General features: G+C 36.8%; 1 protein-coding gene across 1 annotated transcript; it reads left to right on the forward strand.

Moving 5' to 3' along the window:
• The first annotated feature begins 208 nt into the window (after positions 1 to 208).
• Positions 209 to 7,430, forward strand: LOC125074384 (glucose-6-phosphatase 2). Its single transcript, XM_047685701.1, has 7 exons — positions 209 to 372; positions 663 to 827; positions 1,682 to 1,873; positions 2,574 to 2,704; positions 3,773 to 3,969; positions 4,420 to 4,541; positions 6,418 to 7,430. The coding sequence occupies exons 1-7, from the start codon at positions 320 to 322 to the stop codon at positions 6,644 to 6,646; spliced, it is 1,089 nt and encodes a 362-aa protein (XP_047541657.1). The 5' UTR covers positions 209 to 319; the 3' UTR covers positions 6,647 to 7,430.
• Positions 7,431 to 15,346: the final 7,916 nt, after the last annotated feature.

Genomic DNA, 15,346 nt, shown 5'->3' on the forward strand with positions numbered 1-15,346 from the left:
AAAATATTTATATTTATTAAATATTTGAATGGTCTTTTAATAATGGAAGTATGTAATAAATGTGATTAAATTGTTATACATAAATATGATTTATGATAATATATATATTTATAATTCTTTAAGTATATTATTTAAATATTGCTTCATTATTTTTTTGTTTATATCTGTAATTGGTCATGTCATTTTGACAGTACAGACTTCACAAGAATTGAAAAGGCCGATTTGTTATGATTTAAATATACATTCATTTTTTTTCGCATTTAAAATTAATTAATATGGTTATGTAACATAATATTAACTTACAATAAACTTTGTAAACATGGAACAGGTGTACGCGCTTGGTGTATCGTGCATTGAACTCGTACAATATTGGTAAATAATTTATTTATTATCGCAATACAAATAAAAACATATTTTTTATTCGATTCTAAGAATATTTCAATAATGAAATAGCAAAAAAATCACTATACATTAATATAGACAAACATATTTTATAAAATTACAATTGTATAAAATATGTTTGTGAATATTTTCTATGAATCATTACAACAAGAATTTAATGTTTATCTACGTACTACGTTTCTCTTCGTACTTTTGAAGCGTTTGTTTTTGTTATTTTAATATTTAAAAGGAAGTACTTGAATTTTTAACATTTGTTAAAGGCTGGGAGACTATGGGGAATATTTTAAAATTGTCAATCATTTCTCCAATCCACACTATGTTATGGAAGTATTGTTCCCCCTTATCACCATTTTGGACTCGGTATTTGCTTCTCAGCTGATCGTGAGTATGTCTTTCGGGGGCTGGATGAATGCCGTCATGAAATGGTAAGACATTTTCTTTTTTTAATTTTCGTACCACAATATATGAAATGTTTTTATTAGACAACAAAATCATGTGCTACTATTTAGTAAAAGTTCAGTAGCTTGGCCGAGGAAGAGCAACAGACAGACTGTTACTTTTGCAATTTAATTAATATTAAATTGCAAAAGTAACAGTCTGTCTGTTATTAAATATACTAACGTATATATATTTGGATAAAACATGAGTATCAAAAATATAGTTGAAAATATTGATGGAAAATTATTGTAAATTCTACACTATCTGTGCTTAAGTATTATATTAATCTATTTGGAAGGTTTAAAGCTTACTAAATCAAATCAAAACCCTTTATTCAATGCAGAAGTATTAATATTAAGTATTAGATATTATGTTTACTTATTGATTGTCAAATTAAAAACTAGCATTGGTTTGGAAATTAAAATACCATGACTTGAGACTTAAGAAGCAACAGAACAAAAACTTAACAAAGAAAAAAACTATATTTCATTCCCAGGATGTCCTATCATGAACTCACCAATTTAGCTTATCCTACCTAATACCTATAATATGTACCTTTAGCACACATTGAACACTTTGCCGTTAAAACCATATACATTGCCCCACACAAGAGTTACTGACTTATTGCTGTTGAGTATCAGGAGTTTGTGTTTATTTCTTGTACTAACTCATTAACATTTTTCCACACATATATAACATTAAATAAAATCAAAACTATCACATATAATAATATTATGTTACAAAATATATAACAAACGGGTGTTTATAGAAGCGTGGCGCTATTTAACAATGTATGAATTTTAATCTGTGCTATTAAATATAATGAATTGTGAATTTTCAGGTGGCTTTTAGAAGACCGTCCGTATTGGTGGGTCAGAGAAACGACATTCTATAGCAACACGAATCGGCCACATTTACACCAAACATCGCAAACTTGTGAGACCGGTCCCGGTAGCCCTTCCGGTCATACAACCACAGCTGCATCTGTTCTTATTCTAGCTGTGATGTGGATGTCACACATATGTAATGATAGGTATGTTAATTAATTTTGTGACTGCATATTGGTTGGGCCAACTGATGACCAATGCTCCACCAACCTTGGTAACTCACAATGAGATGTTATGTCCTTCGTGCCTGTAATTACACTGGCTCACTCTACAGTCTTTGTTTATATGCAGTTGGCCAAAAAAAAACTTACAAAATATAGCAAATTAAAAAAGTATGTTTGTTTTAAATATTTGCATTATTTTTACATATATGTATATATAAGGTCGTGGGTTTTTCAAGCATTAAACAATTTGATTCATCTAAAAAATAGAGTTTAATTTTGTTAATAACAAATAAATTTTACAATACAAATGGTTAACTAATACAAACCTAAAAAATAGAGAATCGACAATTGCAATGTTCATGCTTTATTTATTTCCTTAAAGAGAACTGGAATTGTCCTTTCCACTCTTAACTGAACTAAAATACTAATTAATAAAAAAAAACGTTTATCACTACGTTTTAAATAAATATTTAAGTTATAATTTAAATTAATTGACACTTCTTATGTCATTAAAAAAATATGATATTGTTTTTTACTGAGACGGCCTCCTTCGACTCAACTGCCAACACTCGAATGCTCACAAAGCTTACATATATAATAGTCCATTAACCTGCTTTGTATTTTTTTATAGATAAGCCTTTTCACTATGTTATGTTAATTGATTTGTTTTCTAAATTTACAGGAAGTGGAATCTGTGGTGGTGGAAATACTTCACATATCCGCTGTTTGGGTTTGCCCTAATATCTGTAATGTTTGCGAGGCTGTTTGTTGCAACACACTTCCCACATCAGTGTTTATTGGGTGCATTATTAGGTAAGCAATAATTACTTGTATATGTTGAAGCAAGCTGAGACGGCCAAGTGGTTAGAATGCGTACACCTTAACGATGATTGCCGGTTCAAACCCAGGCAAGCAACACTGAATTTTCATGTGTTTAACTTGTACAATCCATCTAGTGCTCGGTAGTGAAGGAAAACATCGTGAGGTAACCTGCATGTGTCTAATTTTAACGATTTTCTGCCACATGTGGTGGAATATGCTCCTAACCTTCTCCACAAAGGGAGAGCAGGCCTTTGCCCAGCAGTGGGAAATTTTCTGGTGCCTAGTGGATATTCGTGTAATAATCTCTATTCAATCTTGGTACACTTATAGCAGGTTGGTAATGAAATATGACCGCTCCTTGCGTCTGTATCTGACCGGAGTCAGGCAAAGAATGCAGCACTCGACTGACCCATGACACATTGAGACTGTCTTAGCACCCCACCTGACATAACGCGAACTGTGTTGCCAGGTGAAGTCGACGTGCACTAGGCGTACATTTATTTCAATACTCTGGATGGGACATTTATGTTTAAATTTAAATTAATTATAATTGTAGCAGGATATATAATGAGTATTGTTTTAAGTCAAACATATATTAAAATTGGGTGTACCAGGACCGACTTACCAAATATGCTTCCAACCACCAGTAATATTAGAAAGAAAAAAAATTCAGTATAAGTCTTTAATGTGACCTTATTATAAAAGTGTAATTTTACTTTACTGACTCTGTAATTAAAATGTTGGATAAGAGTACCTACTGAGTTTCTTGCCGGTTCTTGGTAGAATCTACTTTCCGAACGGGTAGCACAATAACATGAGAGCTCTTGAATAAAGAATATTTTGATTTATTTATTTATAATACAATGCTATTACACTCAACTACTTATGAACTTTAATATTACTCCATCCAAACGGTCGGTCCTAAACGCTATTTTTTCGCAAATCCATAGAGAATATCATAGATAAATCAAGCTCTCGACCAATGATATCGCTTGAATTTGCCGTCAAATATTGTTCATTTGGCTTTTCTCCTCTTATAGTAGTATTCATTTTTTTCAGGTTTATTCCTAGCTCCAGCACTCTGTATATACGTGACTGATCCGTTTATATGGCGGTATAGCACTCACGCCACCATGCCAACCAGTCAGGCGGTGATATGGCACGTGGTTAGTGCTATAGTCGCCATATTGATCAGTGTCGTCACTTACTACAGTCTCGTGTTGTGCGGTATCGATCCACACTATACGGTTAAATTGGTGAGTGTTCATTTTGATTTGGTAACCTAAATTAAATAAAAAAATTTTGTACTAAACATAAATAGGTATGTCTTATATAGAAAAAAATGTTATCCTCATAATTATTGTTAAGCTGACTGGAATTAAAAACATGTTAAAGTGAAAATAAAATTACAAATCAAAGATATACCATAAAGGCACAGGCAATGTATGTGTCGAGGTATATTTGCATAATGGTGAACTTCATAACTGGTTATGTACCTAGGTGCTATTAAGATCCAAATCCAATGGTTTCCAAGGTAGGGTTTTGATGTCATCGAATATTTCAACTTGGCTTGATGGCTATACAAGGACTTTGTCTTACGGAGAGGCAGGAGAGTTCCAATAAGTCAGTGCAAGTTCCTGTCTTTTACCAATTTTACCAATTAATAATGTACTGAGATATTTATATGTATTAAATTTCTTGTTTAGGCGTTCCGTTGGTGTGAGAACCCGGACAGCATCCACGTGTCCACGACGCCGATGTTCGCCCTCGTGCAGTGCACCGCCAACCTGCTCGGCTGCGCGCTGAGCGTGTCGCCCGCCCTCGCCGAGTGAGTACGCTGCAGTGCGTCTCGCTCTAGCGCGTGACGTCACCGCCCTCGTGCAGTGCACCGCCAACCTGCTCGGCTGCGCGCTGAGCGTGTCGCCCGCCCTCGCCGAGTGAGTACGCTGCAGTGCGTCTCGCTCTAGCGCGTGACGTCACCGCCCTCGTGCAGTGCACCGCCAACCTGCTCGGCTGCGCGCTGAGCGTGTCGCCCGCCCTCGCCGAGTGAGTACGCTGCAGTGCGTCTCGCTCTAGCGCGTGACGTCACCGCCCTCGTGCAGTGCACCGCCAACCTGCTCGGCTGCGCGCTGAGCGTGTCGCCCGCCCTCGCCGAGTGAGTACGCTGCAGTGCGTCTCGCTCTAGCGCGTGACGTCACCGCCCTCGTGCAGTGCACCGCCAACCTGCTCGGCTGCGCGCTGAGCGTGTCGCCCGCCCTCGCCGAGTGAGTACGCTGCAGTGCGTCTCGCTCTAGCGCGTGACGTCACCGCCCTCGTGCAGTGCACCGCCAACCTGCTCGGCTGCGCGCTGAGCGTGTCGCCCGCCCTCGCCGAGTGAGTACGCTGCAGTGCGTCTCGCTCTAGCGCGTGACGTCACCGCCCTCGTGCAGTGCACCGCCAACCTGCTCGGCTGCGCGCTGAGCGTGTCGCCCGCCCTCGCCGAGTGAGTACGCTGCAGTGCGTCTCGCTCTAGCGCGTGACGTCACCGCCCTCGTGCAGTGCACCGCCAACCTGCTCGGCTGCGCGCTGAGCGTGTCGCCCGCCCTCGCCGAGTGAGTACGCTGCAGTGCGTCTCGCTCTAGCGCGTGACGTCACCGCCCTCGTGCAGTGCACCGCCAACCTGCTCGGCTGCGCGCTGAGCGTGTCGCCCGCCCTCGCCGAGTGAGTACGCTGCAGTGCGTCTCGCTCTAGCGCGTGACGTCACCGCCCTCGTGCAGTGCACCGCCAACCTGCTCGGCTGCGCGCTGAGCGTGTCGCCCGCCCTCGCCGAGTGAGTACGCTGCAGTGCGTCTCGCTCTAGCGCGTGACGTCACCGCCCTCGTGCAGTGCACCGCCAACCTGCTCGGCTGCGCGCTGAGCGTGTCGCCCGCCCTCGCCGAGTGAGTACGCTGCAGTGCGTCTCGCTCTACTGCGTGACGTCACCGGTTATATTCACCACTACTGGTCGCAGTCAGTATCTATCTTTATTCGTGGCATTTGCATGTCTTGCACAACGTATTTCGGCAGAGATGTTTTATCATCAGGTAGGTGATCGTTGCTGTTATCTAACTATCTCGTCGTAGTACAAATGCAGTTTCATCAGGGTAAGTACCATCAATTAATGTATTCTATCATCAATCATCAAAGTATTGCGGTTCTCGAAATTGGTAAGTCATTGCAATAGCAGGCATAAGGAGCGTAACATCCTTATACCATAGATTAAGGTTAAATAGAATAGATTATCCTTCTGATAGCCGATGTATTTGGAGTGGTGACCACGTAATATACTTTGCCACGTAATATAATATGTCCTGGAATACTCGGTTGGGACGAAGTCACTTTATTTGGTATGTATTAATGAAACAAACTAAACAATGTTCAGGAGTAAATAAATAAAGATTAAAAAATAATATTTGTTTGGTAACAACAGTAGTAATTGTTAAACACACACGAATACCGTGACGGTGACACCCCACACAGACATAAGCTTGTGTACACATAAACTCGCATTAGCAAAAGTGTCGTAACGGATGAAGTTTTACACTTAAACGGCCTACCTCTCATTGGCTGAGTGTCTATAGTGTAATCTGTGATTAAGAACATCGTTATAAAACAAAATCAAATATCAAAACTATTTACATTTGACAAAGTTATTTGTGAAAATGACAAAACATTTTTTCTTACAGGTACCGTCACAACACAAAGAACAGATCGCTTATAATATCGATATTCGCAACCGCCGCATCGATATACGCTTTCAAACAACTCGAGGAGAACATCACTAGAGCCAGCGCGTTTAAGTTCTATACGTTACAATTTATATTAAACATGGCGAGACCAGCTTTGCTGTTGAGATTGGTTCCGGCACTGGCTCTGTGGCCATATTCTGGTCAAATTAAAGAAAAAGTTAATTAATAGATAATATATATATTATAAAGCCATAGACACACGAGATATTTGAAAACGACGCTTCTATTTAAAAAAAGAACTTTTTAAAGATTAGTTAAATGTCACAAAAATATAATTAAGTACGACTTGTAAACATATACATACATAGACTACAAAAAGGCATCCCGCACTATAAAAGTTTTACAAACAATACATTTAAAAAAAAAAAATTAAATAAGTTTAAAAAGTTTGTAAGATTCAAATGCAGATAAATACAATTACTTACCAATAAAAAAAAAACTAGGTTTAGCAAGGCTGTTTACAATCGTCTAAGACTTCGCAAAGTTTAGTTCCTCCAATATAATAGTTACAACAAAAAATAATTTTGAGTGATAAAGTATTTTATATCAATAGACATTATATTAAATTCCGAAATTATTTGACGACTAAGTGAGATAATGAGAGGGGGGAGAGCACATATATTTGCGCACACGCACAAACCCACACACACACAAGTTGACCTGACTTGTTTACAACATTTATTTTTATTTTATTAGCTTCATAATTCCCATTAGTGTTTTAGTTTAGGTCCGTCGTTTAAAGAAATTGCTTTGTACGCGATGTCAAATATCAAGGTCGATATTTATGGCGATGTTACAATACGTAACGTTTACGTAAAACATTTTTGACGCAAGAACTCGTGAACTGCGTTGATGGTGCGTTATTTTTTTTTATTTTTTTGTTATATTTGGGTGTAGGTTACACACGGTATGCCTTAATTATGCCTTATTAAATAAATAAGTGTATGATTTTTGGTAGTTTTGTTATGTTTTTTTTTTAATATTATTTTTATTATTTATAAAATAGATAATAGAAATTATTTGTAAATTATTCTAGAATAATGTTCTTTGCAATATTACACCAGTGATGATAATTATTAGGAATTATATTTAAAATTGAAAATGTAGATGGCGTTACAGTCGGAATGGGTGCAAATATGTTATATCATCAAAGTACTCCCTAAGGGAGTAGATTACCACCAGTGACGTTTGGATTCCATTTTCAAATTTATATATTTACGTTTTGATATTGTTTAATTATAATCGCACACATATTAAATATGATTGGTGGATTATTTAGTCTGTTATTGTTGGAATTTTGGGGAGGGGGAGGGGGTTTCGTTTCGATAGGAAATATGACACGAAAAGAATGTTAAATTCTGGAATGAAAGCTTATAGACGTTCTATAAATTACTCAGCTATAGTGTCTAGTGCGGTAAACCATGAACTGTCTGTCTGTTTAAAATTGTTAATTCTAAATAACAGTGTGTTTACAAACGACGTCAAATCATAGTCATACCGCTGAGAGAGGGCGTCACTGATATCTGTCAGTTGGGCGTGATAATCTGCTGTTTAAAATAAATAAATGTAAATACAATTAACCGTGCCCGCGACTTCGTGCGCGTTGTTTGAATTTAAGTTATTTGGACATTGTAGCGTGATTTTATTTTTATTCTATATATAATTCTAAAATAGAAGTAGCCTAAGTTACTCATTATTACATCCGCTATCTGCCAGTGAAAGTCCCGTCGAAATCGGTTCAGCCGTTCCAGAGATTAGCCGGAACAAACAGACAGACTGACAAAAATTGTAAAAAATGTTGTTTTGGTATATGTACCGTGTATACATACATATGCATTTAGTAAAAATGGGTTATTTTAATATTACAAACAGACACTCCAATTTTGTTATAGGAATAGATTAAATTAAGGTTTTATAATACTTACTTTTGATAATCATTTTGGAATTCAATCTATTTCACTGGTTGGTAATGTAGATTCTACGGAACCGGCAAGATATTTAACAGTTCTTTCTATAAACAGATCTATACTAATATTATATGTAAAGGGTGTCCCAAAATTAACGCAAGATTTGAATTAAATAGAAAACGCCGTTTTTAGTCTTTTGATAGTTATATTTTTATTGACTCGTAAAGTACATAGGATAGGGTTATGTATGGAATAACACATCGGACAAATGGCCTCCACGGCTTTGCATGCACATGCGCACTCTTGTTGAAATTTTCCATGACCATTCTGCAAAAATGTGGCTGAATTTCGTTGATGCAGCGTTGAATCTCCTCCTTTAATGCACGGGTGGTTGTGGGCTTGTTGACATAGACTTGTGATTTCAAATAATCCCATAAAAAGAAGTCTAATGGTGTTAAATCACACGATCTAGGAGGCCAATTTTGATCACCGAAACGAGAGAGTACACGACCTGGAAATGTCTCATGCAGTAATTGAATTGTGTCACGGGCTGTATGACATGTGGCACCGTATTGTTGAAACCACATATTGGACACATCAATATCATCCAATTTTGGCAGAAAGAACTGTGTAATCATGTCGCGATATCGAGCACCAGTAACAGTCACTGCTTGACCAGCATCATTTTCAAAAAAATATGGCTCAATTATGCCTCCAGCCCAAAATCCACACCATATAGTCACGCGTTGTGGATGCATTTGTTTTTCGACAATCACATGTGGGTTCTCCGAACCCCAAATGCGGCAATTTTGGCGATTGACAAAGCCATCAAGATGAAAATGTGCTTCATCGCTTAGGATGATTTTGCTCGAAAAATCAGGGTCCATTTGTTGATGTTCAATAATCCATTCAACGAACTCTCTTCTCTGTGCATGGTCATTAGGCTTCAATTGTTGTGTTAATTGAATTTTGTAAGCATGAAGACACAGATCTTTGGTGAGTATACGCTGTAGAGAGGTTCTTGAAATTTGCAATTCTTGTCCACGACGTCGAATTGAGGTTCCTAGATTGTCAGCAACACTCTCACGCACTGCTTCGACATTCACATTTGAACGGCTTGTTTTTGGACGACCAGTGTGTTTGGCGTCTCCAACGGATCCAGTCTCCATGAATTTTTCAATTAATCTCTTCACAGTTGACGAAGTTAAAACACTATTCCGACCATATTTTGTATGAAATTTTCGAACTGCAGCCGCCAAGCTTTCACTATTTTTGAAATATTCTTTAATAATGAAGACTCGTTGTTCTATCGTGTAACGCTCCATTTTTAATAACTCTATACTGTTAGCTGTCAAATTGCTTTTTTTCAGGGTTACCAACACTTCACTGCACAAATGGCGGCATATTCAAATCTTGCGTTAATTTTGGGACACCCTTTAAATGCGAAAGTTGCTCCTGTTTGTCTGTTGCCAAACGACTGAACCGAATTTGATGAAACTTTGTATGAACTAAGCTTGAATTCCAAGGTCGACTTGAGATCGAACCCCTAAAGTCGAAGCCGCGGTCGACAACTTATAACAGCTAAATGATCTACCAATCTGAAATTTGAATATATTCGTATAGTTTTTGTTTTTTTTTTTTACAATTTTCTGTGATACATTTACGCTAAACCAAATGTTGAAAATTATTTATGTTGATAATTAAATAGCAATGAATTATGTTGTTTTTTTTATTTTTCTTCCTGGAAATTGTTCGACAGTTACTGCTGGAAGTGTCCGCCAAGCCCGTCTGCGACTATTAGTGACGTCACATCTGATTATCCAGTGACTAGTTGAATACCCAGACCATTCTTTTCGGAACGTCATTTACTATATGCAAGAGAGACTGTTTTGCCCATGACAACTGAAATAACAGAAAAAAGGATTATTGATAGTAACAGGTGGGGGGGGGGGGATATAACATGACAACTGAAATAACAGAAAAAAAGAGAAATTATTGATAGTAAAAGGGGGGGGGGGGGTGATTAACAGAGCTGTATAATATGTACTAGTTGTTATTGCCTTCCGTTTCATAATTAAAATAGAAACGGCCAAACGTAATAAAAAGAGAGCTGTCACGGAACGAAGTTGCATTCGCTATATAAGTAGTATGTATTAAATAATGGACAATGAAATAAGTAATAAATTAATAAATAATAATAATCATAAATCAACAATGCTTGAGAACAATTAAACGAGATGAAATTAAATTTTTATTAAAACGTCGTGTGAATTAAATTAATTAAACAATAACAAGACAATATTTTAATTTTTTAAAATAAAATTGTTTAATTATAACACGAAGCAGAGAATAGTAATTTCAATGTTTACCTTCGACATGAAAACAGTGTAGCGAAGTTGACCACAATATACTTTCGAAGTGATAACTTCCTATGGGAGGGTAAACCGCTTCGTTATGTAACGCGTTACGGCGCCACTCTGTCTGGCTCCCCTTTCTCTAACGCATACGGCAGCGGGAGGCTGGCAATAATTATACTATTAATGTACATGCACAAAATTCTAATGTTTATAATCAATAAAACTACTACTTGGTGGTAGAGCTTTTTGCAAGCCCGTCTGGGTAGGTACCACCCACTCATCAGATATTCTACCGCCAAATAACAGTGCACTGTATTGTTGTGTTCCGGTTAGAAGGGTGAGTGAGCCAGTGTAATCACAGGCACAAGGCACATAACATCTTAGTTCCCAAGGTTGGTGGCGCATAGGTGATGTAAGGAATGGTTAATATTTCTTACAGCGCCTTTGTCTATGGGCGGTGGTGAACACTTACCATCAGGTGGCCCATATGCTTGTCCGCCAACCAATGCATTAAAAAAAAAGATTTTATTAATATATAACCTTTAATTACATTATCATATTATTATTATTACTTTTTTGTCCCATTTGCTGTCGAAATACTTGGCACTTGGAGTAATGGTGCAAAAAGCTTCATTAAACGTATAACACCTCGCCTTGTTGCCTCCACTGGTGACAGGAGGGCTGGTTCGTTTTTAGCCCCGAGGATCGAACAATTCCTATTAGTTATAGTATTCCTAATAGATTGCTATTCAACGGGGACATGCTGCTAGCATTCTTGCCAACATTTTACGTGGTCAAGATTTATACAGTAACTATTTTTAATATATATATAATATACATAAAGTTAAATTAATAACCTAAGCTTTTCTCAAGTTAAACAATTTCAATATAAAATAGTTCAACTAGTCATAACTTATGTCGGGCGTCCCGAGTCACACACGTTTTTTTTTTTATTAATGAACTTGACGAATGCCTTTTTACTCCAACACGCGGCACTTCATTCGATATATTTAATTAATATCGTTATTTGATAACGTTTATCGTGAATATGAATGTAGAGAAAATAAAAAAAATAATTTATCAGACACTCGAGATTGTGTCTGTATTTAATTTTATTTAAGAGCGATTTTGTTTTTTTTTTTTGTTATTATTTCATTGTCTTCGTTCAGGAAATACCGTTCACGATGTTTTTCGGCGAGAAATTATTGATATCCGAGAACAATTTCTCTTCGTCCGATTTACTTCAGTATGTGAGTATTTTAATTTAGAAGCTTTTTGAAGTTTATTTAAAAATATCAATGTCATAAAGTTTAGGTAGCTACAATATGCTTTATGCTCAAAGCATGAAGACGCTTAAATATGCTTAATCAGCGGAATGTTAGTTATTGTATCGTTCTATGCTTTGGAATCGAATGTCTTGGCGACTGTTTTGTTGAAAAGGGAATTACATTTGACTGTAACATGAACTTCTGATCGGTCGAGACAGTTTTAATATTATAATTAAATATTTCAAAATCAAATTATAATTTTTTTTTAATCTGTCTTGCTCTTGTGAACTTTTCGTTTATTTTATTTATTTATTTAGAGCAGCCAATCCATTAAAACGAATTAAACTATTCATTCATTGATATATCATATCATTTAGAATTGCAGTCTAAGTTTATTTTAAAACTTTTTTTTTATGACATTGGTTGGTGGACGAGCATATGGGCCACCTGATGATAAGTGGTCACCATCGCCCATAGACAAAGGCGCTGTAAGAAATATTAACCATTCCTTACATCACCTATGTGTTACCAACCTCGGGAACTAAGATGTTATGTCCCTTGTGCCTGTGATTACACTGGCTCACTCACCTTTCTAGCCGGAACACAACAATACAGAGTACTGTTATTTGGCGGTAGAATGGGTGGTACCTACCCAGACGGGCTTGCACAAAGCCCTACCACCAAGATACTGCAAGCATTAACTTAACATTTTGTGTAAAAAGTAAAGTAACAGTCTACGAACGTCCCACTTCTGAGATAAGGCTTCTTTTCGACGAGAAGGCTACACGTAGCTGTTCCTTGTGTCTTGATAGCTATGCATGTGAAAATTTGTGTCGGATAAAATTACAGCAATTCACAATGTTTTCCTTTATCAAATAAAGTAGATATAAATTCAGTGATACATATATATGATAATGTCGGTTGACATAATACGTCCCTACCGATTAACACTTTTACATTAAATGAAAACCTTCAGAAAGGTACCAGATTATGTGGGATTAAATTCCACTAAAACCACTATCGTTCACGAATCGGAGAGACTGCGGTATCGTGACTATTTAACGTGTCCGCGGAAGTCTCCTCATGAAGGCGAATTCACATTCTCGCACTCCTCGATACTGCGAAAGTGCGAGGCCACCCCGTCTACCGTCCTATCCTTTAGGGGCGACCTAAATAGGACATGTGAGGATATGTTCACGCATCAACGGCCCCAGTGTTACGTCCTATTTTTAGACTATAGGAATCGGGGATAATCGGCTTTATTTATTAGCTTTTCACATCTAACGTGTATTTGAAATTAAAAATATGAAGGCGTTTTTTTTTTAATTTTCTTAGATTGGAACTTTGATTAAGGAGTCCAAGTTTCAGCAGCGTCGAGGTTCAATCAACACTAACTACGGATGGTTGAAATCCAGGAATCCGATGGACGAAGTTGATGTCGGATTGGAGAAATTTAACAATACGATTTTAAAAGTTAGTAAAGATATTAAAATGATAAGATTTCTAGATTTTTTGTAGTATTTTATTGTTTTATATACAAGGTTTATTGATAATTATAACTAACGTTAGTAACGCTGGTTATCATACTCAGGGGTGCTCAGAAATTACTCAATAACATTGCTGTCGTTTTTTTTACCCCCTTTTGTAAGCATAAAAATTGTATCTGTCTGTTATCTATAAAGATAGATAGAGTATTTGAGACTCCAGCTGTTTGTATGCCTCACGACCAGAGCCGTCTCAAGCAATGCTGGGGCCCTTGGGCACCCATGAATTTGGGGGCCTTTTGCTAGATATTTTTTTTAATTTGGTAAATTGTTGGTTCTTCGGGGCCCTCTCAGACGGTAATGCTCACGACCCACCAAAACCAGCGATACTCTCTCTGTTATAATGAGTATGTAACAAGATCGGTTGCGCATATTACCGTGTCTTGTGTTGTACCTAAATAAATAACAATTTGTCATCTTTGTACCTTGTATTGAATTTTGTTATAATTCACTTTAATTTTTTATTATTAATAATTAATAAGACTTTGCATACGACTTGCAGCTGACTTCAGAGTCTCGAGCCGCCATTGCTGTCAAACTTGACAGATTAGCTGACGACTCAAACATGCTACCGAGTGACATTATGACCGTGTTCGCGAAACTTCTAGACGAAGAAGAAAACATTCAGCTGTTAGAGCGAAATGTCAAGATTGTCAAAGAGAGAGGGAAGATATGTAAAACAAATCCTAAATATGATGCAAGGCGATCAAGCCTTTCTTTTATACTAAAATAAATTATGTACTTTTTATTGTTGTTATATACTAATCTATATATACGCACATAATATATATTTATTTTATTGTAATAAAGCAAGCTTTGAAACGGCGACGAATTTACGACAAAAATTTTGCAATTTCTTTTTCTTACTAACAATTAATATTATGACCATATGATTAAAAATTAGGTTGATTAATAAATTAATTTATAACTTTGCGCTAATTTCAATATGTAAATAGTACTACTTGGTGTTAAGGCTTTGTGCAAGCCCGTCTGGGTAGGTGCCATCCACTCATCAGATATTCTCCCTTTTCCGGTGTGAAGGGTGTGAGTGAGCCAGTGTAACTACCGGGACAAGGGACAAAACATCTAAGTTCCCAAGGTTGGTGGCGCATTAGCGATGTAATAAAATGTTTCTTTCAGCACCATTGCCTATGGACGTTGGTGACCACTTACCATCGGGTGGCCCATTTGCTCGTCCGCCAACTTATACCAAAAACAAAGTTAGTATATGTATAGTACATATTTTAAAATTGACAAAAATACTAAAGTCTATTAAAATTGACTTATATGAATACTCCTAGACAAGCTGTTTAAAATTTAAATTATATCACGGTGACGGAAAAGGGAATGACAGCGGGAGGTTAGTTCAGACTTCAGAGCCGAGACAATGTGGCACAATATTTTTTATATTTTTTGCTGAGAGTATTAAAGTGTAATTAATTCGATAACGGCCATAATTGTAATGGTATTAATAGATTAGACAATAATTATACCGACATATAATAAACATAACAGATTTAGATTTAATAAATGTCTATTGAATAAAAAAGGAATCAAGATAATATATACTACCATAGATTTACCTAGGTATTCTATGCGTTTTACTAATAACTCTGGTAGACTATGCACTAAACAGTTCTTGATTGATATATCTTTATTTAAAATACAAATTATTTTACCCAACTATTTGTACCCACTTTAAATTCAATCCCAAAGCTCCGATAACGACTTCGCTGACATTCAAATTAAAAACGCCATCTTTAAACGAATCCATAATGCAGATCATAAAT

The sequence above is a fragment of the Vanessa atalanta genome, chromosome 27 (genome assembly GCF_905147765.1).
Source record: "Vanessa atalanta chromosome 27, ilVanAtal1.2, whole genome shotgun sequence".
Taxonomy (NCBI): domain Eukaryota; kingdom Metazoa; phylum Arthropoda; class Insecta; order Lepidoptera; family Nymphalidae; genus Vanessa; species Vanessa atalanta.

What these genes read in the sequence shown, in the direction of transcription:
- LOC125074384 (XM_047685701.1), top strand. Translation starts at nt 320, where the DNA reads ATGGAACAGGTGTACGCGCTTGGTGTATCGTGCATTGAACTCGTACAA. An exon ending in ATGAATGCCGTCATGAAATG is followed by an intron (nt 828 to 1,681) that starts GTAAGACATTTT and finishes GTGAATTTTCAG; the next exon opens with GTGGCTTTTAGAAGACCGTC. An exon ending in TCACACATATGTAATGATAG is followed by an intron (nt 1,874 to 2,573) that starts GTATGTTAATTA and finishes CTAAATTTACAG; the next exon opens with GAAGTGGAATCTGTGGTGGT.